Source organism: Colius striatus, chromosome 1 (assembly GCF_028858725.1).
Source record: "Colius striatus isolate bColStr4 chromosome 1, bColStr4.1.hap1, whole genome shotgun sequence".
NCBI lineage: Eukaryota > Metazoa > Chordata > Aves > Coliiformes > Coliidae > Colius > Colius striatus.
Genome location: NC_084759.1, coordinates 81866235 through 81890424, shown reverse-complemented (window position 1 = coordinate 81890424; position 24190 = coordinate 81866235). Strand labels below are relative to the sequence as shown.

At 40.7% G+C, this 24190-nt stretch overlaps 1 protein-coding gene across 2 annotated transcripts; it reads right to left on the bottom strand.

Annotated features, from left to right (window-relative positions):
* Positions 1-1431: 1431 nt before the first annotated feature.
* On the bottom strand, positions 1432-24190 carry ZFX (zinc finger protein X-linked). Of its 2 annotated transcripts, XM_061999723.1 has the most exons (8): positions 23884-24190; positions 18034-18122; positions 16547-17113; positions 7529-7678; positions 7188-7331; positions 6961-7095; positions 4342-4482; positions 1432-2918 (listed from the first exon to the last, which is right to left on the bottom strand). In XM_061999723.1, exons 2-8 carry the CDS (start codon positions 18092-18094, stop codon positions 1732-1734), a joined length of 2385 nt encoding a protein of 794 aa, XP_061855707.1. In that variant the 5' UTR covers positions 18095-18122; positions 23884-24190; the 3' UTR covers positions 1432-1731. The 2 variants fall into 2 exon arrangements, with proteins under 2 accessions (XP_061855707.1, XP_061855713.1); XM_061999729.1 differs by lacking the exon at positions 7529-7678.

Sequence of the window (24190 nt, the reverse complement as noted above, 5' to 3'; positions counted from 1 at the left end):
GAGAAAACAGAAAGGCTGAGCAGCAGGAGCAGGGCTCGGTAACAAAACAATATGAAAGGTTTAGAAGATCCACACCCGAAAGGAAACCTTTAGTCCCTTTATCACCCCAAACCTGAAAGCACTACAGCTTCCGTTTCATTTCGATAGGAAGTTTACCTGCCTAGAAACAAGAGTCAATGCTGGGCCGGGCTCTGAACCCCTCCCATGAGCAAACTGTTGGTTACAAATCTATCCTAATCCGGTGGGCAGCTGGGGCCGAAATCTGTTATCTACCCTCAGCCAAGGGCTTCAGCAGGAACTTGGGTGAAGGGAGCGGGGCCGGGTCCTAAAATGCAGTATGTAATTAGGCAGTTTGGGTTTTTCGCTCCGCAGTAGTTGTTAAGGTACACGACTTGGTGCCTGATACATTTACACTGCAATTAGTGAATGATATGCTGCTCTTCTATAATAGTCTTCAGGTGGCAAAATTGCATATAGTAATTGTAATGTTCTCCCAGCTGTTTATGAACAGATTAAAAGAACTGGGTTAATTCTGGATGCTGCAGTAATTAATAAACAGCTTAACACAGCTGCTAATGGCTCAGGAAAAACATTCAGTTTAGAAACGGCTCTGCTACTGTCCTAAGTGACTTCTCTTGTTATCTACATTAAAACACCTCTGCTCCTTGCGAAGGCATCTGCTCCTCGCCATACCCCTCTCTCTGAAGCTCTCACTGTTAAGTATTGTGTTTCCAAAATCGAGGCATCTCTTGGTCTTCAACTTTATTCTAAAACAACTCACGATAAAAATGTGACTTGAACCACACCAACTGGTCTTTCAAAGAAATACCAATATACATTAAAAGCATATAAGTTTGAGGTACGTTTACTGCTACGTACAGACAGTTGTGAGCTATCGACTCTGCAAACGGAACAACAGTATTTTACGTTTCCAACACTAAGACAGCAGTAAATTGAAAAACCCCAATTCATTGGTAACACGCAAAAACCTTCCCGAGACAAAGAAGCACAGAACAATAAACGTAATGTTTCACCATACTTTCCAATCCGCCAAACAAGGAGAACAAATGCCCCAGATAATTTTTTTTTTAAGAAAACAACAAACCAAAACTTTTCTCTCTGAAACCTGAATTAAAACGCAGAATAGTTTTCCGCAGCAAAGTCAGACGTGTAACTCCTCAAAAGGAAAACAGTTTACCCGCCACAAAGTCTGTAGAGTCAAAATGAGACAATCAGGCGGGCCCCTAGTGACTTTTTGACATCACAATTCCTCATTTCATACACACCTCTGACAATTTTACCAAGAGAAATTTCCTATTTTTAAAATTCACGACAAAACTGCATTAACATGGACACTGTGAGTAGCAATGAGGTCAGTCAGATAAATATATTTTAAACTATTATGGTTGAAAAACTCAGTAAGAGACAGGGTTTACTTTATTAAATGCAACTTTATTGTTGCCATCTTTTCTTCATTTATTAAACAAACTGAATAGAATTCAGAACACGCTATTGAACAAAAGGTATAAAAGTCAACTAGAAGCAATAATCCTATTTTTATACAGCAACAAATCAAATACACAGTATGGGGTTTTTTGTTGGGGTTTTGTGTGTGTCTGTGTGTGTGTGTGTGTGTGTGTGATCGCAGGTGATTGGCTTTAAAATAAGCTAACTGCCTGAAAGGCAAAAATTCCTTTCTAAATCCAGCCACTAAGTCTGTGACAAGAGACTTTAAGGCAGCCCAACATCTTTATGATGCCGCATAATGTGCTGGTTCTTCTCTGAAGGCCTTCGGAACCCTTTCTTGCAATACTCACAACGGTGAGGGTAGTCTTTTGTGTGAATGGAAATAACGTGCCGTTTGAAGCCTGAGGCATCTGTAGTGCTATACTCACAGTACTCACATTGATAAACTTTCCTGCCGCTGTGTGTTTTCATGTGTTTTTTCAGCTCGTTCTGTTGCCTAAAGCCCTTTCTGCATCTCTTGCACCTGAACGGAAGATCCTTTGTGTGAACTGAGAGTATGTGGCGACTCAGAATGAACGGATCCGCGATCTTAAAGTCACAATGTCTGCACTGGTGCAATTTTTTACCCTTGTGAGCCGCCACGTGTTTTTTCAGTTCCGAAGGCCTGTGAAAGCCTTTGTCACACATGTCACACTTATGGGGGTAGTCTTTCGTGTGGACCGAAATTATGTGTCGTTTCAGATCGCTCGAGTTTGAGCTCTTGTGGTCGCAATGCAAACACTGGTGCGTTTTGCTTTCTTGATGCATCAGCGTATGCTGCTGCAGCTCTTTGGTATCTGGGAAAGTCTGGAAACAGATGTCGCACTTTAGCGGCGTTTCCTTACTATGTTTAGTCTTTACGTGGGTTTTCAAGTTGGAGGAGTCGGCGGAGCGGTACTCGCAGTATTGGCACTGGTAGGGCTTCTCGCCGGTGTGGATCCGCATGTGCTTCTTGAGCTCCGACGGGTGGCGAAACCCTTTGCCGCACTCCACGCAAATGTGGGGAAAGTTCTTGCTGTGGACAGCCAAAAGGTGGTGACTCAGCAAGCCTTGTTCTGCCGTCTCATAATCGCAGAATTTGCACTTGTGCATTTTGCTAACTCCTTTGTCCCTGTGCACCATCTTGTGAGTAAACAAAGTTCCCGCGTGGGAGAAGCTTTTCCCGCACTCGTCGCACTCAATAAGCTTTTCTGTTTTGTTGGTCAGCTTATGGCTCTCCAAGTGGTTATGTAAACTGATTTTTTTATTCGTAGTGTAATCACAGTCCGTGCATCTGTACTTCTTCTTGGTAAGAAGGTGCTCCGGGTGGTTTTTCATGTGCCTTTTCAAGAAACCTCTAGATTTAAATTTCTTTCCACAAATCATGCAGGGGTAGACTGTCAACGGGTGACCATCGGGGCCAATGATTATTGCTGGAAAACGACAAAAAAAACATTCACCGACGGTATACAACAATATTACACCTCAATAAATGTCGTGTTTCAACCTTTGCAACAATTGTTAAATGAGATCAGACACGCACACTTTACTAGACAATAAACAAGCTTGTTAGGAGGGTTAGGCAGAAGGAATTGAGGGGATTATTACTTTCCTTCAATTTTAGTACCAGGAGAAAGGAAATGACCAAAGCATCGCCCAGCTGTTCTTCACCTCAAATAATTCTCCTCTGAAGAATTTTGACCAAGTTTGCACCATTAAGTACACAAGGAAACAGATGCTGGTGCAAGAGAACACCAGCCTACTCGTTAAACTGGGTTATTAACATAGTAACTTTTAGCACATCATCATCTCTGACTTTCCGTGGATCTGTAAATAAAGTTTTATCTGGTAGTTTAACCACCTACCGTCGACTACAACTCACACATCTCCACACTAACACTTCCTCCTCGTGCCATCTGTCACACAGTCTGAAGGGGTATCAAGCAGGAATCAATGAGAAGGCATTTCCCCCACAGACACCTCAAAGCCTGGGAACTTATTTGCACTCATCCATCAGCCTGACTTGTTTACCCTGAATTTGTCTAGGCATGCTAAAAAGCTCCCTTTCCCAAAAATGTTTTAGAAGGAGAACTGGCTAGGTAGCTGGAAATAGAAAAAGCCAACACCAAGATTAAAATTTGCCTGGTTTACCGATTCAGTGCTAGACAAAGCAGAACTCCTACAGTTAAGTCACAGTTTGGAAAGAGGTTTTTGGTGTCCTTTAAGGCAAGGCGACTAAGTCTTCATCAAATCAAACAATTCGGACCATAACACAGTTAACAGCAGAAACCAAATAATGCCAAGGCAGTACATCTGTCCTTACAGGTGCAAGTAAGAACATTGGTGTGAACATCAAGGCAATTAACTTCAGAATTAAAACAGAGAAGGGTATAGAGGTCACACTACCAAAAGCAACAGATGATATTCAGCTTTTCCAGCTAGATATTGAGCCGACATGATGAAACCTATTGTTCTATTATATTAAAGACAAAAAAAGGTTTTTAAAAAGCACCACTACAGAACACTGTTTACCTAACACCACTTTAAAAAAAATAAACATTGCAATTGGCCTGGCAAGTTACATATATGATTTTAACCTTTTGCTATGATACTGATTTTCTCCTATGTCATACACAGTTTCCTTTAAAATACTCCCCCCAATCCAAAACAATTATGTATTTAAAAGCTTTCAATACAGCGTGCACACATTTATGATGTAGAAGTGTTGCCAACAAAATAATTTCCCAAATAATCACTGGTTTTCACAAGACATTGCACACCCTTATCAGCGAGATACATCTATGTATGGGTAAGTGCCCACAGGAATGAGAATAGAGGCAGCCAGCAAGTACTCACCTGTTTGATACTGCCTAGACTCGGGTCTCCTTTTTTTCTTTGGTTTTTGCTTAGCCAGTCTCCCAAGCCCAGCCGACTCATCTATGTGCAAAAGAGCACTTGCAGTGCCATTCCGACTTTCAATGCCATCATTATTGTTACCTAACAAGATAAGTTAAGGAGTTATCCACTGTCATTGCTCTATGGATTATTCAAGCAACAAACTCTACAATGATAATAAAAGAAATGACAAACTGTTATCTGGATGTTTAACCAAACTGTAATAATGTACAGCAAGAGCTGTAGAACTTCTCTGGGATTAACTTGCGAATTACATTTGGTATTGTGAACCTGGAAGCACTGGATTTGTTAACCTAATTTTACAGGAGTACACAGTTTACAGAAAGTAATGGTTTTCCATTTCACAAACAGTTCTCTTTTAAATGCAGTATTTTTTTGCATTTCTTTGGTTGCTAATTATGCCCAAAATGTTTAATGTCAGTAAACAATAACGTATCACAAAACATGCCCAATTTTCTTCCCAGCCCTGAAATACATTCATGTGTGAGCTCCCATTCATTTCTGGACATCTGAATTCACATAGCTGATGTTTCTCACACATCAAATTTCAGGACTGGAACTGCCAACAAAGAATAGCTCTGAACAGCCCATAAACTCGCACACAAAGTACACTTTCTTAGTATTTCTATCGGGAACAAAGAGCATGCTCAGTATTGTATAATAGAAAGAAGGAAACAACCTTTGCCTCACAGAGCTTCATGTTTAATATACAAATGGCATCACCGGATGTAAAGCAGCATGAAAATTCCAAGTAAATATATCTATATATCCAGTAAGGTATTTGTTGGCAATTTGTTTAACATTGGTGATTTTAGGGCATTTGTACTGAAGTACAAATTTTGTGATTACGTATTTACTTGAATTAACAGAAGGCAGCAGTTCCTAGTGAAAGTAAAGCCAAATAAGACAGGATGCTTGAAATGGAAGAAAGTGCAAGATGCCCAGCAGTCTTTCCCTTTGTAGAGTGCTCCAAATGAATATTTATGATTAATGTAAGACTCGGAGCCAGGAACATGCAAGTGCAGAGCCTAAAAAATCCTGATCTATATATGCTAGCTCAAGTGTGGAACAGAAAATGTGGCGAGTGACATACACTGAAACTAAAAACCCTTTTCACATCTTACATGTAGAGAATACAGTTTGCAACAGGTGCATGAAGAATCCTCCTAGTGTGTAAGGCAAAACAGGCCCCAAACATTTTCTAACACTAGAACATAACTGCAAAAACCTTTCTGGACTATAAAGCACAGCGGTACTGCGCTTTGCTGCAACACAGCAACCAAACAAATTTACCATTTTAAGATGTTGCTGTTATCAGCTATTGTTATCTTTAAGTGCAGAAGAGTTCCAAGAAGTGCAGATGACCAACCTCTGCCACTTTCAAGCCTTCATACTTCATTATTTCTTCCCTCCCCCACCACCTCTCACCTTGCATGCTAGGTGACAATGCAATCTCTCTGCTGTTTTCCACATTCTTAAGTTCTCCTTTCAATTCCATCTCTGTTTGTAACGTTCCATTTTCTCCTGCTTCTCCAAAAATCACTGAATGTTCAGTCCACAACTGTTGTTTCGACTTCATTTCATTTTCAATTCCCATTCAACCTGGCTTCTCTCTTCTCCTCACCACTGAAACTGTGCTCACCAGTATATACCAAAGAAAAGGCTCTGCGTGCACTACCATCCGTCTCCTAAACAACTTCTAACAGATGCTGCTTCCTGAAATCTTGCCCTCCCTTGACTTACCTCTGTGATTCCAGTCCCCATCGCTTTCTCAGGACTTCCCTGACATTTGTCTGCTGGCACCGTCACCACAATCCACATCAGGCAGACTATATAACCTAAGCTTTGTCCTCTACTCCACTATTTCTTCTGCTTTATTTAGAAGGAAAAAGGGGCAATAAAGAAACATTTCTAAGATGGGATTTTGGTCTATCAGTTTAAGTTTCGGAAATCACTTTATGCACCCAGTTGGTGCTCAGATACCGACTCAAGAAAAATGGTTCTGCATGCTGGAAACATTCTCAGTGTTCTGCTACAATTTTAAGATGTCTCCCTCCAGCTTCTTTTTTGTTAATCAATTAATTATTTCCAATAGTGAAATCGCCTGTTTGTATGTTCCTTCTAGAAAGCACTTACATCAATCAAGAGGTCAGTGTTGCTTTTCACTCTTACACTGAACCTTACATATCTCCATCTGCTTTTTTTTTTCCACCAAAGAAAAATATTCAATTCTATTCTCAAGCCAGCTCTTACTGTGTCCTAAAGCTGAGAAGGACGTATGTACTTGAGATGCAATTTTTCAGCTAAAAGCTCATCTACTTCCCTCTCTACATCATGAAAACATGAAGCAAAATACCTGTTAAAAAAGGAGTAAGAAGCCTGCCTTACATCTTCCATTTTCTTCTCTTTTTAAGGCTCATTATGTCAAGAAATCATTCTCAAAGTATAACTTTAAAAACAAACACAAAAGCACAAATACTTCACCATCCTCCAAAAAACAATCCTTGACATTTTGCTATAAACAGCATCACCAGGAAGAATTGTTTGAGTATCACCTACCATACGCTGCTGCCCAAGCTATAGGCATGAAGGTTTTAATTTCATTGTCATCAATTTGCTGTTCATGGGCCACTGCTGCATCCTCCTCTCCTACAATCACCTCCATATAAACCTCATCAGCTATTTCTGCAACATCTAAGAGAAAAAGAAGCCAAGAAAAAATTAATAGGAACACTGCACTGCTGAAAGTGAAAACCCCTGTTCCCAAATGAAAGCCACCTACTTACTTAAGTCTTCATCTTCATGCTGAGAATCATTTACAGTCATGTAAACCATTTTCTCCCTTGGAATACGAATACTGCTATTTTGATCAAGTAATCCAACTGCGTGGTCATTCTCTGGCTCGCTCTCCACAATGTCTACTGTGCCCCCTAATTAGGAAGACCAGAGCGAAAAATTAAATATGTTTTGTTCAAATTCTATGCTAAACCACAGAAAACTGAAACTTTGTCACTCTTCCAACATTAGACCCACAGCTCTTTACAGACGAGTTGAGAGAAACCACTGTCTCTAATTACGCAACATTTCAAATTTCAGGTTGGAGTATTCTAAAATGAGCGTATTTTACCTAAGTCATCTTCTCCAGGATCTGCTTTGAATATATAGACCTTGATGACTTCTGGACAAATGCCATCCACTTTACAAGAGCCACTTTCTGACTCTGCTTCCATGGTAATTTCAGCAGAACCTTCGTGTTCTATCTTACCAGCATCATCCACTACAAAAACAAGTTATTACAATTATCCAGTCATATACAGGCAGACATATATGAAAGACTTTTATTACTTAAATTTGGAAGCAGTTTAAAATTGTAATAAAGAACCTACCCATAAATATTTTTTTTTCATATCCTTGAGAACAACAATAAACACAAAAATAAACTCAAGTCGTATCCTCTAGTTAAGCTGGAAGTGCTAGAGTGCTGCAGTGATAGGACTAGAAGCATGAGCACCACACCAGGCAGTGCTAATAGGGAAACAGGGATCTGCAGCATGATGACGGCAGGAAGAAGCTGCATGTTGGTACTTACTCTGTGGTATAATTTCACTTATTGTCAGTTTTAATTGCTTTCTCCTTCACAACTAATAAGCTATTAACTGTTTTTTTTCCAAAAGCATTATCTGTTGGTGAACCCCGTCTCTTAACGTGAGCGGTGCTGTTGCTGCCAGTCAGACCTGGTTCCTGGCAAAGCAGTGTTACTCATGCTTCTTTAGCTGACTAGGGAGGAAATCTGAATGAAAACTACAGGAAGAAAACCCTCCACTTTTCTCATCAATAGCTGAGGGATCAAGCACACCATCAAAGTGCTGCCCTGACACTACAGCACTGGTGAACCTACTCAATTGGTTGTTCACGGTACCCTTACTGAAAGGGACTTGCACTGGATTTTATGCTGTAGTCCCATTTACTCTCCTGACTACCATCTCAGATTTTGTTCTCTTCCTTTTAGAAGTGCTCTGACGACATGCTGCAGTTGGAATTGCCATAACTTGCCTGGACTTCCCACATAAACGTGGCTAAGAGCCAGCTTTATGAGGAACATATTTCTGATTTTTAAGACACACTCTACAGAGGCGCGTGCGCACACACTCACACTCCATCTTGTTTTACCAAGCACAAGTTTTCAAGAAAAACCCACGACACATACATTCAAAAAAATCAAATCCAACATCTCAAGACCTTCAGAGAATCTCCCAATTTCAGACTCCCCAGAAGCTTCTCAAGTACTGGGATTATTTAAAAAATCTTAATGTGATGGCACAACTCTGTAATTTGTGACTTCATTGTTCATAAAGTCATTTTTGGAGGCTGACATGGCTCCCTCAGAGTCATGCATAACTTCTATTCGTGACAAGAAGAAATGAAAATTTATTCTAACAGAAGTGTAAGAAGCATTCCATAAATGCTGTAGAATTTTTAACTACCATAACTACCACATATAAAACACTTAATAAAGTACGCTCATTTTACTTGCACTCTTTTAACTACTCTCATAGCTAAATCATAGCTTTTCCATTTACTTTAAGATCTACTGGAAAAAAAAAGTCTTGAAATGTTATTACTATTATTTTCCTGCCATTAAGTCAATAAATTAGCTTTAAAATTAGATAAACTATCATGTGTTCTGTCTCATACATCATACAAGACTGTATTTGAGTACAATTTCTCAAGTAGGTATCATCATTCACCAAAACAATGAGTAACATTAAATTATGAAGCACTCAAATAAACTAGTCTCTTTCCTCACCAAAAGAGCAGTTGGAAAAAAAAAACCATTAAAAACTCTTATGCTGAGTTCACCATCATCGGCCACCGTACAGCGTGTTTCAAGCACTAAGATGTTTAAAGAATTAATTTGTGTCACAGGACAACATAACATCTTGTAGCTGAAACCCAAAGCATTTCAAAAGTAAAAACTTTAAGATGTTCTTTTGAATCCTGTTAACAACATAGCTCCACAGTACATATAACCAGTTATTGAGCTGACTTTCATAAATTCTTTGGCTTATGCATGAAACATCAAATATCACTGGAACTCTGACAAAAAGAAAACTCGCTTTCATTCCTGCGCTAGATTTATGTGGTTGTTCCCCTTTAATTTGGCCGTTTCCAGTGTCACACATGTGTACTTGGAAGGCTTTCAAATCAACGTAGACTCATTTTACACCACTGAAGCCAAAGGGGAAGTCTGCCATCATGCTGAAGTGATGCTGGAACATACTCAAGAAGCAACCACTGAGAAGACAAACTTATGTGCACCATGTGAAACAGGCTGGTTTCTTTTAACCAAAACAGAGTTTTTTTGCTTCCATACATATATGGAAGTATTAATTGATAAGAGTCACACAATAGAAGAATTCTAGATCTTAAAAATATATTCTGTTTACTCTTTAAAACAAGTTCTCTGAGGTTCAAAGTAATCTTTTAAACACAATTTAAAAGAAAAAAACATGTCACAATTTAGTTTGTTTCATAGAATCATAGAATGTTTATCTCTGATATCCCTCTATATTCAACAGTATCTTAAAACTATAACAACTGGGTTAAATATTTTTAACAATGCCATTAAACTGTAAGGAAATTGACGTGTAGGAATATTAGGCCAACTTTTATCATCCAAAAGATAAACATTTTACTCTTGACAGGTGGTAATACTTTAAAAGCTAAAATCCCTGAAGGGCTTGAAAAGTAATACTATTTGCAGTATAAGTATCATACAGGTGACATGAAGAAATGTAGGATAGAAAGGAAAAGGTAGAAATAAGATAAAAATCAGAAGCAGAGACAAAAATGGTGAAAGAGAATGTGTCTCTACCACACAAAGTACCATTTCCATGGTATTTTGACCTATGGCTACATAAGCATTTATCTATACTGATTCACTGACGCTCTGACAGCATTAATGAAATTTTATTTCTATTTAACATTTTCCCCTCTGTTTCTGCATTCTCTACATATCTCAAGTCTCACAATCAGAGAAAATGATATTCATAAATACTCGACTGATCAATGTTTGAAGTTGGAACTCTGATGATGTTTGAATTTTTCATTGAAATTCACAGTTCATCAAGGAATCCCACAAATACCACGCAAGGCTGATCTTGGATTGCTGTTCTTTGAAATTGAAAAAAAAACCAAAAAAAACCAACCCAAGTTCAACCAAAAGTATTTAATAATCTTGTAAGGGATCACTTCCTTTCAAATAGAGATGCTGGGCAGCTACTAAACTAATCACATGTCACACGCTAGAAAAAAGTTGAGACTAGCGTTATTCCAGTGCTGTGCTTATCTTGTGCCTCCATTTACTTGGATATTAACTGGACACTAAAAACTTCTAAGGTAAGACTTTTTTACCCCCTCTACTAGCTTGAGCTTGACTTCAGTAAACAAAGGGATTCAAACTAATACTCAAAGTTAAAAAAAAAGGGGCAAATTATTAGAGACAACATTATTTCATGTAAACTGCAAGAATGCATTCTATGGTTAGTTTACTGACATTCCCCACAGACTCCACTGATTAGAGCAGTCTGTTCTTTGCATACTATGAGCTGCAAGAAACAACTAAGAAATGTATGTGCTTGTCCAGTGTTACAAAAATTGTTTCCATATAAAGGCAATGCTTGATTTTTAATTAAAAGCACAAACGGTTGAGCAAGGTGTCACACAATATGAAAGACGTGGCATATTTCAAGCATGCCTACTTATCATTCACAAGGAATTCAGCAAAAGACTGAACAATTTAAGAAAAAGAATAAAGAGTAAAGCAAAGAAATAAAACATGAGGGCAACACGTGACCAACAGATTGTCTAATATGTTTTTTCATATTTATTTATTAATATTTAATATGACAATCACAGCATTTGTCTCCTAGAAAGTATTACATCTAATGAAAAAGTCATGTCATGTTATAAAGTCAAAGGAATAATCATATATTTGCCTCCTATTAAAACATGTCCAATAGCATTATATGGACAAAAGCAAGCTCCTGTGCATTGATAACAAAAAGAACATTTAAAGCCAAGCTGAAGTTAGTTTTCCCACATAGGACCATAAATATGCTAGTCCAAAATCCTGCACATTGCATTTGCTTAAATGGTAAATCATTTGTTTAACCACGACTCATGTACCTTTCCCAGCAAGTTGGGTTCAGTTTTTTTACATCCACTATTTAATGGATCAGCAGTAAACACTTTGTAGCCTTTCAGTCTTTTACTCCCAACTAGAAAAATGCAAATATCTGTTATTGTCTTTATTTTTTTTTCATGGTTTCCCTAAGGTTTTACATTTATTCTTTCTTACCATTTCTCCTCTACATGGGATTAATAAGGAAGGAAAAGGATTGTAAAAGACAAAATTAACTTAAGCACTAAGAAATCTTTTGTCTTTTTCAAGTACACACTGCTCATTGCTAGATAACACACCAAAACAATTCTTACAAACATTCTAAGAAAAAGTCTCTGCACCGGTTTAATGGATCTTAAAATCTGTCTATGGAGCAATTAGAGGAGAATCACCTATTTTCCCAGCCTTTATATTCCCAAATGATTCTGTTGCTGCTAAAAAGATGTGTGCCATGGGATACTTGCCTGCTTACAAAATAAATAACCCTATTTAATAATTCTTAATAAAAAAGACCACTGCTAACCATTTTGTTTTCTCGAAAATAGATTAAAAGCATGCTGGTATTCCCCAGACAGTCTTTGTTCAGTTATGTCTGACACTAACATTTTACTTGTACTTCACTTCATAGCAGAGAACTCCGAGTTCACTGAAGAAGTTATTTTTATAATTCAGTTATTTTTTAAATGGCAGAGCAGGTTTCCTAACCTGTGAGGAAATAGAAATGTGTTCTATTTTGATTTTAATGCCACTGCCATTATGTATGTGCAACACTATACCTTATGTGTTTGAAGTTCTCCTCAGGGCAGCAATCCAGCAGAGAGTTTCCTGAGCTCCAAACTGGTATCTAACACTTGTCCTTCTGCTCTCCCCAGCACACAAATCAGACTAAGCTCTGAGGCATCACTCAGCCCAAGGGAACTCTCATCTCCATCACATCTCAAGAGCGACATTCTGACCAGCTTTGGCTGCAACTGTTGGTGTCACTCCAGTGGTCAGGCCAAAGCACGGCAGCAAGTCGTACCTCAGAGAGAAAAATGTGATTTCCTGCATCTTTAAGAACCTCCAGGGAAAAAGAGGGAGGTACTTATTCAGACTAAAAAAGCAACTAAAAGAATTTTTGTTTCTCTCCTAAACTCTACTGTCTGTACATAACAAAGGCAAGAACTTCGTGGTTTTACTGACCAGATCTATCACTTCTAACTTAAACATCCAACAAGGATGAGAAAAGACAAGTTTCACCTAGACCTATAAAATGATGCAATCTCTCTTCAAATACCATGGGTTCTGACTGCTGTAGTGAAAAGTGCTAATTCAGATATAACAAAGCACATGTCTAACTCGGAGCAAAGTAATGATATGGATGGACATAATACAACCCCTTTATTTGCAAATTTCATACAGCTTCCTACAACTGCAGCTTAAAATTTGTGGGGTTACCTTTCCCTCTCTCCAGACTCCCTTTGTCAAACCTCCTTCATGCCTCATCCTTTTTACTGCAATTAGATACAAATATATCAGCATAGGACTTTATGTCTTATGGAACAAGTTCGTGCCAGAGGATGTGTCTCACTTTGCCAAATTGAATAACATCAGACAAGTAAAAATCTATTCCTGTAGAGCCTGTAAGGCTCTACTTTCCTTGGTTAGTAAATGCAGGGAGGGGGTGTTGTTTTAACAAACATTAGCTCATCTCAACATTACCATTTAACTTACAGGGAAATGATTTCCCAAGCCTTAAAATGTGCTACCAAATTAGTACCAATGTGAGTCAGAACACAATTTATCCTTTCCTAACCAAACTCACGAACCAGGTTACTATGGCAAATGTGTAAGAAACACCGATTAATCAAACCTCCTTGGAATCCTTTTCAAGATACTAACTAGTAGTAGTTTGCATTCTGTGTGGAATGTGTAACTGATTCTGCTTCACTTAAGTGCCCAAAATATACCATGGACCAAAAATTAAGCTTGAGGGCAAAGATAACGCATCAAAGAAAAAAAAAGGAGTACATCAAAGGTAAGGGATAATATAAGCTGTACCAAGAAACTATATTTTGGAAATGAAAAAAAGCGCAAAGGCATATCAATGCAAAAGCTAAATTAAATCTAAATGGGAAAAGAACTATTCAAATACTGAGTTTATTAAAGCAAAATCACAGAACAAAACCCACAGGGACTGCACTCTTTATCAAGATAAACCAGTCTGAAATAAAGAAAGAAGGCAGAAACACAACATTTTAAGAAGTACGCGTAGATTAGTCATTTCAAAATACGTGTTGCTGGACAAAGCTAAGGAAAGTATCTTAAGAAAACCTATTTAGACTCAGTTTTTTGGGAACAAAACTGGAAAGGCTTAAAGAGAGCCACGAGACAGGAGGAAGACAGCAAAAAGATTTTGACACAGAAAGGACAGTGTCACCCCTATTTTGCAAGTGACTAGCTAAAAGAAGACAGGCAAAAGCATCCTGAAGAACATGGTCTAGCTCCCAGATCCAGGAAGCAGTTACATTTGGCTACTGTAATGGCAGATAGGATTTCATTTCAACATCCGCCTCAGCATTTCAGGAAGGTATGCCAGAATCAAACCCATATTTACAGGTTAGGGTTTAAAAAAAAAGAAACTAAGCTGAGTTTAAAAAACTATCTTTAAAATACTACCTTTAAAGTACCACCTAATACTAAGTTTAACTGAAGAACTGGGACAGTCAACAGATCTGTTGAGACATATAAAAGATTCGCATTGCTGAGGAAAAACAAAAGTAAATTAATTCAAATAATGTTTCCCATACAACCATTTGGCAAGATAAGTCTTTACTCGATGGAAAAGCACTAGACTCTGACTTCACAACCAGAAGAACTTGTTATTCAGGCTTTAAACGCAGTAGGTGGTAATAGGGAACTTCCCTTTAACAGCAACTGTAGATCATACTCAACATTTTAAACACAAACAGAAAGGATGCACGTTTTATAGCATAACCATTGTTTTAAATGTTGGCTTATGTAAGGTTCTGAATCTAACCAAAGTACATTGCAGGACGATGAAGAGGTGTTTAATATTAAATGAAGTATGAAACTGTGTAAATAAATGACAAAATGGAGAATATCCCAGTATAAGTGAACAATTAAATTCCTGTGTTTTCTGCCAGTTACTACCTGCTGATGACTGGTACATCTAAGCAGACTTCCTAGCTCGGTGGGTATTGTAGGCATCACACATTACAGCATCTACCAAGACATTCTGTCCTCATTCAGCCACTGCAATGGTTGAATGGGACAGGTGTCTACCCACCCCTCTCCACTTGATTTTAGACAGACACATTTCCAAACTGTTCCTGTGACAGCATCCCCAAAGACCCCACTCTTCTGCCCATGCTGCAGGATGACATCCTGCAGTGGAAGGGTGAGCAGAGAGACAGGAGCAACAGCATCTTAAAAAGCTATGGTCAGAGATAAGAAACAGGTAAGCATCACCGTAAGAGTCTTCACACGGTCAGGCCTCAATTTACCATGAGTGGATTATCCAATTTGTTACCTAACTATGCTGCAGATGCAGAAGCATTTGAGCTGCATTCCTCTGATCTGACTCGGGTCCAGTATCAGAAAGTTACATCTGTACTATGCTGCAGAGAGTGCATTTATTAGTGTGGATAAATACTATTTCAGAGAGCAGCATCCCTGACCTATTTCACTTCAGCACGACCTTGCAGCTTAATTTTACAATACTTTGTGTTATCCATATTTTGCATTATCCCATTTCATTGTTTTCCCAGATAATAGAGAATTAACTGTACCTCATATAAACTCAAAACATGGCTGCACAAGGTTACTCAAGGAACTCAAGAGATGAGAAATTAAGAAATGCAGTGATCCTAGGTAAGGAGAAGCAATATTAAAATCCGTAAGTACAGAATATAAAATTAAAACAAGTTATTATACATTTCAAAAAAGTGTCCAAAGGTAAAAAAAAAGAAAAGAAAAAAAAGTAACTGAAGCAGAGCATGAAGTATGCCTCATCAATGGAGTCCTTTAATGCTAGACTAAACTGAAGGGCTTGAAACAGCAGTTAAACAAACCAGGCTAACAAAGCTTCTCTATTTTTAAGACAAACAAATGTTCAGCAGTGACACTCTCAAGTTCCTAGGTGCTGTACTGAGTAATCATTATAGTAACTAACATACTTGGAGTAAGCTCTAGTTCACACAAATGGGTATCCTCAGTAGAAAAATGATTCATGATAAGCTCTGTTTTTCTCCACCCTCTATTTAAATGTTTTGAAATAGGATTCATATGGATTGTGCCGCTGTTCCTAAGGGAGATTAAGATATTTGCAGTTGCTTCTCAGCTAGGAGCAGCAATAGCTACTTTTTGTTTAGCAGTCTACCTCTGTCCTTCGCTTAGTCAAGAGAAGGAAACACCTCCTAACAGCAAAGAAAGCGATATTGTTGCTTACATCTAACTATAAATTGGATGGAAGGGGTTGGGGCTCAGCAAAAGCAAGATAAGGATAACAAACTGCCATCTGGACATTGGACTTCTAAAAAGTAGGGGGTTTAACTTCCTTTCATGATATTTTTTCTTCATGTTTTGACAGTCATCTTAGTAACTTGCATATACATGGGTCTTTAAATAATGTCACATTTATTCTCTTTCAGTTCTTCTAAATATACGGCATTTAGTTTACTGGCACTCTTACTCTTTTGCTCACACACTATAAAACGCTAAAGAAATAATTTATAATCAGACGTGCATTTGTCAGTATTTCTCTCCATTAGCTCCACCAGAATATTTAGATGGCACATGTTCCTAAAAAAGTCCCCATTTGAGTACATTTGTGAGATCTGCATTTCATTAAGTAATACAGAAAAACTGGTTTGGGTACTATTGGAAGCCCTCCCTCAGACACTTCAAGCACCACCCGGGCCTGTATCATAAGAATTTTTATGGCTTTACCCAGACACTTACGGGAAATCATAAGGTAATCTTCACAGTTGCCCTTCTCATCTTGATGTTCCACAGGGATCCCATTGGCATCTATCACTGCCTCAGATGCGCAGTCAGCCACCAAGACTTCCTCAGAAACAACATCTGTTCCCAGAGTATCAGTGACAATATCTGCTTCTTCGACATTATCGTGAACTACGTGTTCTACATGTCCAACTTCAGGTACATGCATTGACTCACTCGTCAGCACATGTTCTGGTATAGACATTGTTTCTGCTGTTATGTCAGACGCTAAAACATCATCTGGGACGGTGCAATGAGCCAAAGAAACCTCTTCGGCTACATCTGTGTCCAGCACTTGTTCAGGAATAATGACAGTTTCAGATACGTCTGGCTCCTCCATGATATCTGGGCACTGAACATCCTCGATAACAACATCCTCAATGACATCTTGGATTACTACAGAATCTGGATCATCAGGAACAAAATTATGCACTGTTATATCTGAGTCGACTACATCTGAAACAAATACTGTTTCCTGTACTTCCACAACAATCTGATCCCCATCCATATGTGCTGCATCAGCTCCTGAAAAACACAAATAAAATAGCAGTTAAATTGGAAAACTAACTTGGATAAAGGTGGCTAATCATATCATAGAATCATAGGGTTACAAGGGACCTTTAGAGATCATCTAGTCCAACCCCCCTGCAGAAGCAAGTTCACCTAGATCAGGTCACATAGGAACGTGTCCACATGGGTCCTGAAGATCTCCAAGGAAGGAGACTCCACACCCTCCCTGGGCAGCCTGTGCCAGGGCTCCGTCCCTCTCCCAGTAAAATAGTTTTTTCTTATGTTTATATGAAACTTTTTGTGTTCTAGCTTCATCCCGTTACGCCTTGTCCTGTTGCTAGATACAACAGAAAAAAGGGAAGCCCCAACCTCCTGACACCCACCATTTAGACACTTGTAAGTATTAATGAGATCCCTCCTCAGTCTCCTCTTTTCTAGACTAAACAGCCCCAGTTCCCGCAGCCTTTCCTCATAACGAAGATGCTCCTGATCATCTTGGTGGCCCTGTGCTGGAGTCTCTCCAGAAGACCTCTGTCCCTCTTGATTGACATTACTTCTGTTTTATGTCAACTTTTACACTATGCTGCAATTTAGTAAAACAAGCACAATAGACTATGAGCAATAAGAGAGGCAGATACATGGGGAGCTAATAAAGCAAGTCCTCAGCAGATGCTAACGTAACTAACACAAACATTTTCTCTCCTGCAAAATATTACCAATTTTTAGACTATTATCCAATATCCAAACAACTACTACTTGAAAGAACTCATTCTTATTGCTCATTCATATTGCTTAGTAATAAAACCAATCAAAAATCACAAGTGACTACACAAAAGCACTGATGCTGCACAGCACTTTTAAACAAAGACAAAATAAACAACAGTCAATTGCACCTATTGTGAACACTCTTATCTACATATTATCTCCTGACAGACCTGTTGGATCAAAAAATGCGTTTGGCTCATGTGGCTGCAATTCAAGCCCATCTTCATCCATGGCCTTTAACTCTCATCAGTCACAGTGTCTGTAGAAGGCAAAGAAGAAAAGTTATTTAATTCATATTATGCTATGAAGGTTGCCTCTGCCTGTGCACTGAAAAGCAGAAATTTTTGGGTGCATGGAAGTTAACAGGTAACACCTTTTAAGATGGACCTCTGGGACTCTGGAAATATTACTCTAGAAAGCAAACACTCAGGGTCTGAGTAAGAGAGGTGTGAGCTCCAACACTCCAGATCCATGTCACAAAACCCCACAGCTCCACAGTCAGCTGATAAGGGGATATGAAAATATTATTTCCTCCTCATCTTAGAAAGACAAAAATAATTAAGACAAAGTCTAGATGAGTTCACACTGAGTCTTTTTGGAAGGTACAGAATACAGTGTTGTCAAATCAAGCTCACTAAGGTAAATTAAAGGTAGAGCGCTCCTAATCTGAAATGCACACTGCTATTTGTGTCCACACTTGGGCAGTCACCACCCCAGCAATTGAAATCATCAATGTAAAGTGCTTCCAGAACATACCATCGTATGTTTTTGAACCCCAGATGGGTGCATATTTTTAAAACTTGTGCCCCTCCCCTACCTTTTGTATTAAAAAATATCACGAGTTCTCAAAAATTACCAAATGTCATATTCTACCAAATGTCTTTGCACAGAATGTCACCATTTCTTCAATGCCTGGTTAACAACCTAAATTTCAATCTTCTTGTCCAAACAAAGCCACAAAGTTCAAATATCTACTAAAATCTGAAACTGCAATCTAAATTTTGCCACTTACATATGTGTATTATAATTAGGATCTGACAAACCTAGTTGGGTAAAATGTGATCTAACATGAACTTGTACTACTCCCTCACACTTAGTCCAACTAGTTTACTAAGTGCAGAACCAGCAAGAGGCAACAGAATGTTGCCCCACATTTCTACACAAGTGGAAGATTAAATTCCTCTCCCTCTGAACGTTTTGCACAATGACAGGCAGAAACCTCCCGGTTCTTGTGGTACTTTAATGAAAGACCTTGAGGAAACATTAAAATTCTGTCCAAGGTTTCCATAAGAATCATATCCCTTCTAAATTACATCAACTTACATTTACATTAATTACATCTTCATGTGGGAAACTGCTATACAAAAGGAAAAATTAACAACTACTCCAAAACACAAAACTGCAACCATAATCTGTAGAAGGTACTTTCTAGACCTCACCATTTTTCTAGCTCAACTTCTCTCAACTCTTCACAGCTAACCATCTGACTTATACATCAGAAAAATGTATTATTACAAGTTGAGGGAAAAATATAGCCAAAAACTGAACTGGAGGAAAAGCAGCAGCAGCCTAATAATTTTACACAGAGACTCACATTTGTGTGATGTTCAGTTGAAAGGCCCCTGTATTTTCAAGACAGCTGTGCTAACAAATCATCATGGTACCCAGCTGGACATAAATCACCTCACAATTATTCTGACTGTCAAGCATTTCTATCAGCAGCACCCACTATTAACAGGAACAGCTCTTCACAAATGCTTTTTTTTTTCTGATTCAAGAGTGGAAAAAAAAAATTTCTCAGCCTCACATGCATCACATAGCTTGACTGATGGCAATCAACTTCTGCCATGCCCCAGAAACAAGAACAGAATACAGTCACTCAAGCAAGAATTATTCATGGTCAAATTGGTTTACTTTCATCAATTCGGTATACACCTAGCCAGTCTATTACACATGTTTTCCCTATTCATCTTTTCTGTGTTGTCTTCAATGTCTAGTTTCTTCTGTTGCTTCTTCTCCAGCTTCTTCTGTGCCTGTTCCTACATTATGTTCATTATGTCCCCCCCTCACCTGCTCATTTTATCTCTCCAGCTTGTGATTACAGCACACTCCCATCTTTCACAGAGCCATGCTAATTATCAATTTGTAGTGAAGATTGTATCAGCATTATATCAGGCTTTCCCTGGAGGAGGCAGGGGGGATTAAGGGCTGACAGAAATAAAACTGCCTCTCTCCTTGGGCAACACACAAATAAGATGGCATTCGCTGTCCAGCTCTCTGAGAGAAGTCAAAATGCTTTCTGCCTGTGCTTTTGAGGACTGTATTATCATATATATCAGCCTCTGATCAGCTGGGACCCAACTAGTTTGAAGTGTCAGTTCACCACTACCTACTGGAAGAACTGGCAAGTCATTTTCTCCACTTCCTGCTTTCATCACCCACCTGACAATCACTCCACCACAAATTCCTACTCCTTATGATTCATCCATGTACTTTCTTTATTCTAGCCTCTCCCCAAATTTCACTGTCTCTGTGAACAGCGTGGCTCTCCATCATCCTTCTGTCCACCATCTTCACCCATGAGACCCAGAGACTGCCAATACTACCTCCCAGCTTCCAGGATGCCACCCCTTAACAGCTACTCTTCCTGCTGCCTACATTCCAGGCGACAGATGCTAAAACAAATGAGTCTGTGGGGGTCACAATGGTGCAGCTTCATGAAGACACTGTCATCAGCAGTGACAGCCCAACAGACTTTCAACTGCACATTCTGCCTAATAGTGTGGCCTGTTCTGTATTGGCAAGGTCTTTTCACCTGAAGGGGCATAAAAGGCTCAGGTTCTACACAAACCAAAGAGGTTTCTTGGACACGGGTTTTCAAGATCTAGTCTTGAAAAGGCCAGAGATTTATGCCTTGGTACTTGTTCCAAAGAAGCAGAAAAACACCCTAACCTTTTCACTGAAAGAGTTTCTTCCCAAATAAGGCTTCACATGATGTACTTTCACACTCAGATATAGCCAACAAACTCATGTACACAAATTCTTTACCCCTGTGCAGGACCATAAAGACTTTAAAAGTGCTCCACTAGTGCAAAAGCCCCACCTCCACAAAAAAGTGCTGCATAAAGGGGACCAGATGAGGACACAGGCATTTAAATCAAGATTTAACTAAACTAAATAAAACATTAAAGGTGCCTAAATCAAAATCTTCAGTCCAACACAAGGTATCAAGACACTTGTTTGTGCATGTGAAGAAAAAAAACCCAGCACCACTCTAAAAAGGTCCTGAAATCGTTTCAGAGTTTGAGCATTCTAATCAGTAGATGTGAAAACACTGTGTTTCTTCCTGCTTGCTCTCCACTGAGCAGTGAGACCACCACACAGGGTTACAAAATTCAGACAAAGGTTTGCCACATGGTTTGGTACCAGCCAGCTGCTCAGCGAAGGCACTGTTCAGCAACACGAGAAATACCACAGCTGCTTCTTGCCAGCACCACACCAAGCACCTTCAAACTCCTTGGCAAGCACCCTAAGTTCTGTGGTATCATAAAGCTAAGAAGTAATTCCAGCAGTTCATTTCCCTGAAAGACTTCAAGAAGGGTAGAAACTCCTCTCAGTTCTTTCAAAATACTCCAGCCAACGCTTACCTCAGGAGCAGGTTCTGGCACTGAAGCAGACACAATCAATTTTCAGTTCCGGTTTGGGAACCTTAACTCTCAAAGAGAAGCAGGTGCCCAGCCATGTCCCCACGCTTAGTCCTTCTCAACACCTAAATCTATGTATGTGCCTCTTTTTTCAAACCCTGTTAATTTAGGAACCCCTTTTCTACCACTACTACTGGTATTTGGGTTTATAGGCAGCTAAAACTAAGTTTTATACCTCTGAAAAGAAACTATAGATCTACATCTTTTATCTGGCTTAGGTCTATGCCAACTTTACACGGATCAACAATTAACATTAACTCTGAAATACTGTTTGTAAAGTAAGCTCTTAACAAGTTGATTTTTACCTATTTATTCAGAGGCTTGTCTGGTTTTGGCTTCATGAAAGTCAAGGCAAGTGGAAGGACAAGCAGAAAAAACACATATTAATGGAAGAAATACTACTAACCTATTCAAAATAAAGTAACCTCCCAAAGTAAAAATGTCTATTTTCCATAAATGTGACCTTCAGTACTATCAGTCAAGAGAAGTGACGCAATCTTACAAATCCTTGACTCAATGGGCCTACCAAGGTAATCAAGATGAAATAAAAAGAAATAAGACAAGCTGACACCATTTAAAGAGAGAGCAACTTTAAAAACAGAGTTCCTTTAGGAGAAAAAGCCTTCACATGACACAGAAACTGACAGTTTCTGTGCCTTCACCAAACAAAAAGGAAAATGGGAAAAAAAGGAAAAGGATAAAAAAGGGGAAACTTCAGAAAAGCCACCCTTATGAAAAAGAAATATGTAAGATAATCCTCTGCCTACTCCTAAGGAAATAAGAACGTATCTGTTTATTTGAGATAAGGATATATAACAAAATACCCACGCAGCAAAACTCTGACCCTTCCCAAAAAAAATCTAAGCAGCAAAAATTCACCACATCCAAGCTCTTGCCTGTTCCTACACTGAGACGACTTCAGTGTGGAACCACAACCAAGTTCCCATCGTGCCTTGCCATATCACATTAAAAACTGCGGTATGCCATGCTTGTCCCAATTGGGTTAGAGCCCCGAGCTACCCCAAGCTTCACTGTGGTTATGAGACAACCACGGGTTCAGTCCACTCTACTGCTGCAGTGTCACAACTCTCCCTACGTGACCCACTTACGAAGAATGTCATGTACATGCACACTCTCAAGCACACACTCGTGAATGGTAATAAAACAAAACAGGTGAATTCTCACCTTGGAAATAACCCCCGTTATTATTAAGCAAAAAAAAAAAAGGAAAATAAAAGTGACATTATAAATGTGACAGTGCTGATCAGCTGTTTATTTCTTGATGTATCTCCCTCAGTTTTGGCAAAAGAATCAGTACTGCTGTTTTCATTAAAAAAAAAACAAACTCAAGACTTTTGCTCTTTGTTGTAGTTCATTAATGTGGGCATTTGCCGGAACTGGCTAAAGAAATCGTTTTTCTCCAGATTTCATCAGGCAGCAGCTGAGGTAATTCTCAACAAAACCTACAGGAACAAAACAACCGGTTCCGGGCGCTCCTTTGAAGCTACTTTTCTCTCAGCTGGGGGCCTCTGCAGGAGAGGGGATAGCCAGAGGGGACCAGAAACCAGCACTGAGGGGGCCCCGCGCCTGACTCCTCAAGGGGCAGCTGGGTTGAGGGCGAACCCCCTCACCACTGCTCTGACAGCGCTGCCCAAATTCCCGAGTCGTCTAGCCCGCAGGGAGCCGCGGCTCGAAGGGGTACGGTTAGCAACCCTGGCGCGGCCGCACAGGAAGCCGCCACGGGCCGGAAAACGCCGAGCTCCCCTGCGACTCGCTGGCTGGCAAGCGTCGAGGCGGGGAGGAAGGAGAGGCGGGGGAGCAGCGGGGGTGGGGAGGCTTCGGGCTCTCCCTCTGCGGAGCCTGCGGGCCGGAGCTGCGCTGCGCGGGGCCAGGGGCTCCCCCCTCCGGCCCGGCCCGGCCTGCGCCGAGACACGGGCTATGGCGAGCGATTATTCAAGATGGCGCCCGGCGCCCTCCGCTTCCCCCCCCCCGTGCGCCGCCATTTTGTCTCCTCCTCCAGACACTCTCCGAACTCCCCTCGGCCGGGCCCGGGGCCTGGCACCGACCTCGCCCGCCTCCCCCCGGGCCCGCAACCATCCCCCTCCGCTTCCGCTGCCCTCACGCCGCCGCCCCCGTAGCCCAAGGCCGCGCCAGGCCCGCGGAAAGCGCCGGCCCAGGCCCTGCGGCCCGCTCTTTCTGCCGAAGCCCTGGCGCGGCCTAGCTGCGGCCTCCTCGGGGCCTGTGCTGCGGCCTGGTGCGGGCAGGGGAAGGCCCGGGCCGGGCCGGGCGGCGGGGCCCAGCCCCGGGGCTGCTTACCGTGCGGGTGGCGGGCGGCGGCACTCGCCTCGGCGCGATCTCTCTCAGCGCGACTGGGCCGAACGCGGCGGCGGCGGCGGCGGCTGCGGCGGGGCGGGCGGGCGGGAGGGGAGGGAGGGGCCGAGCTCGGAGCTGAGTGGAAGCGGCCAAGCTCCCCGGGCCGGGCCCGCCGTCAGCACGTCACGTCACTGCCCGAGAGAGACCCAGGAAAAGGCGGAAGGGAGCGCGCCGCCACTGCCGCCCGCCGCCGCCTCGGGCCAGCCGCCCTTCGAGGCCGGGGCTGCCGGGCGCCGGCTGCCGGGCGAGG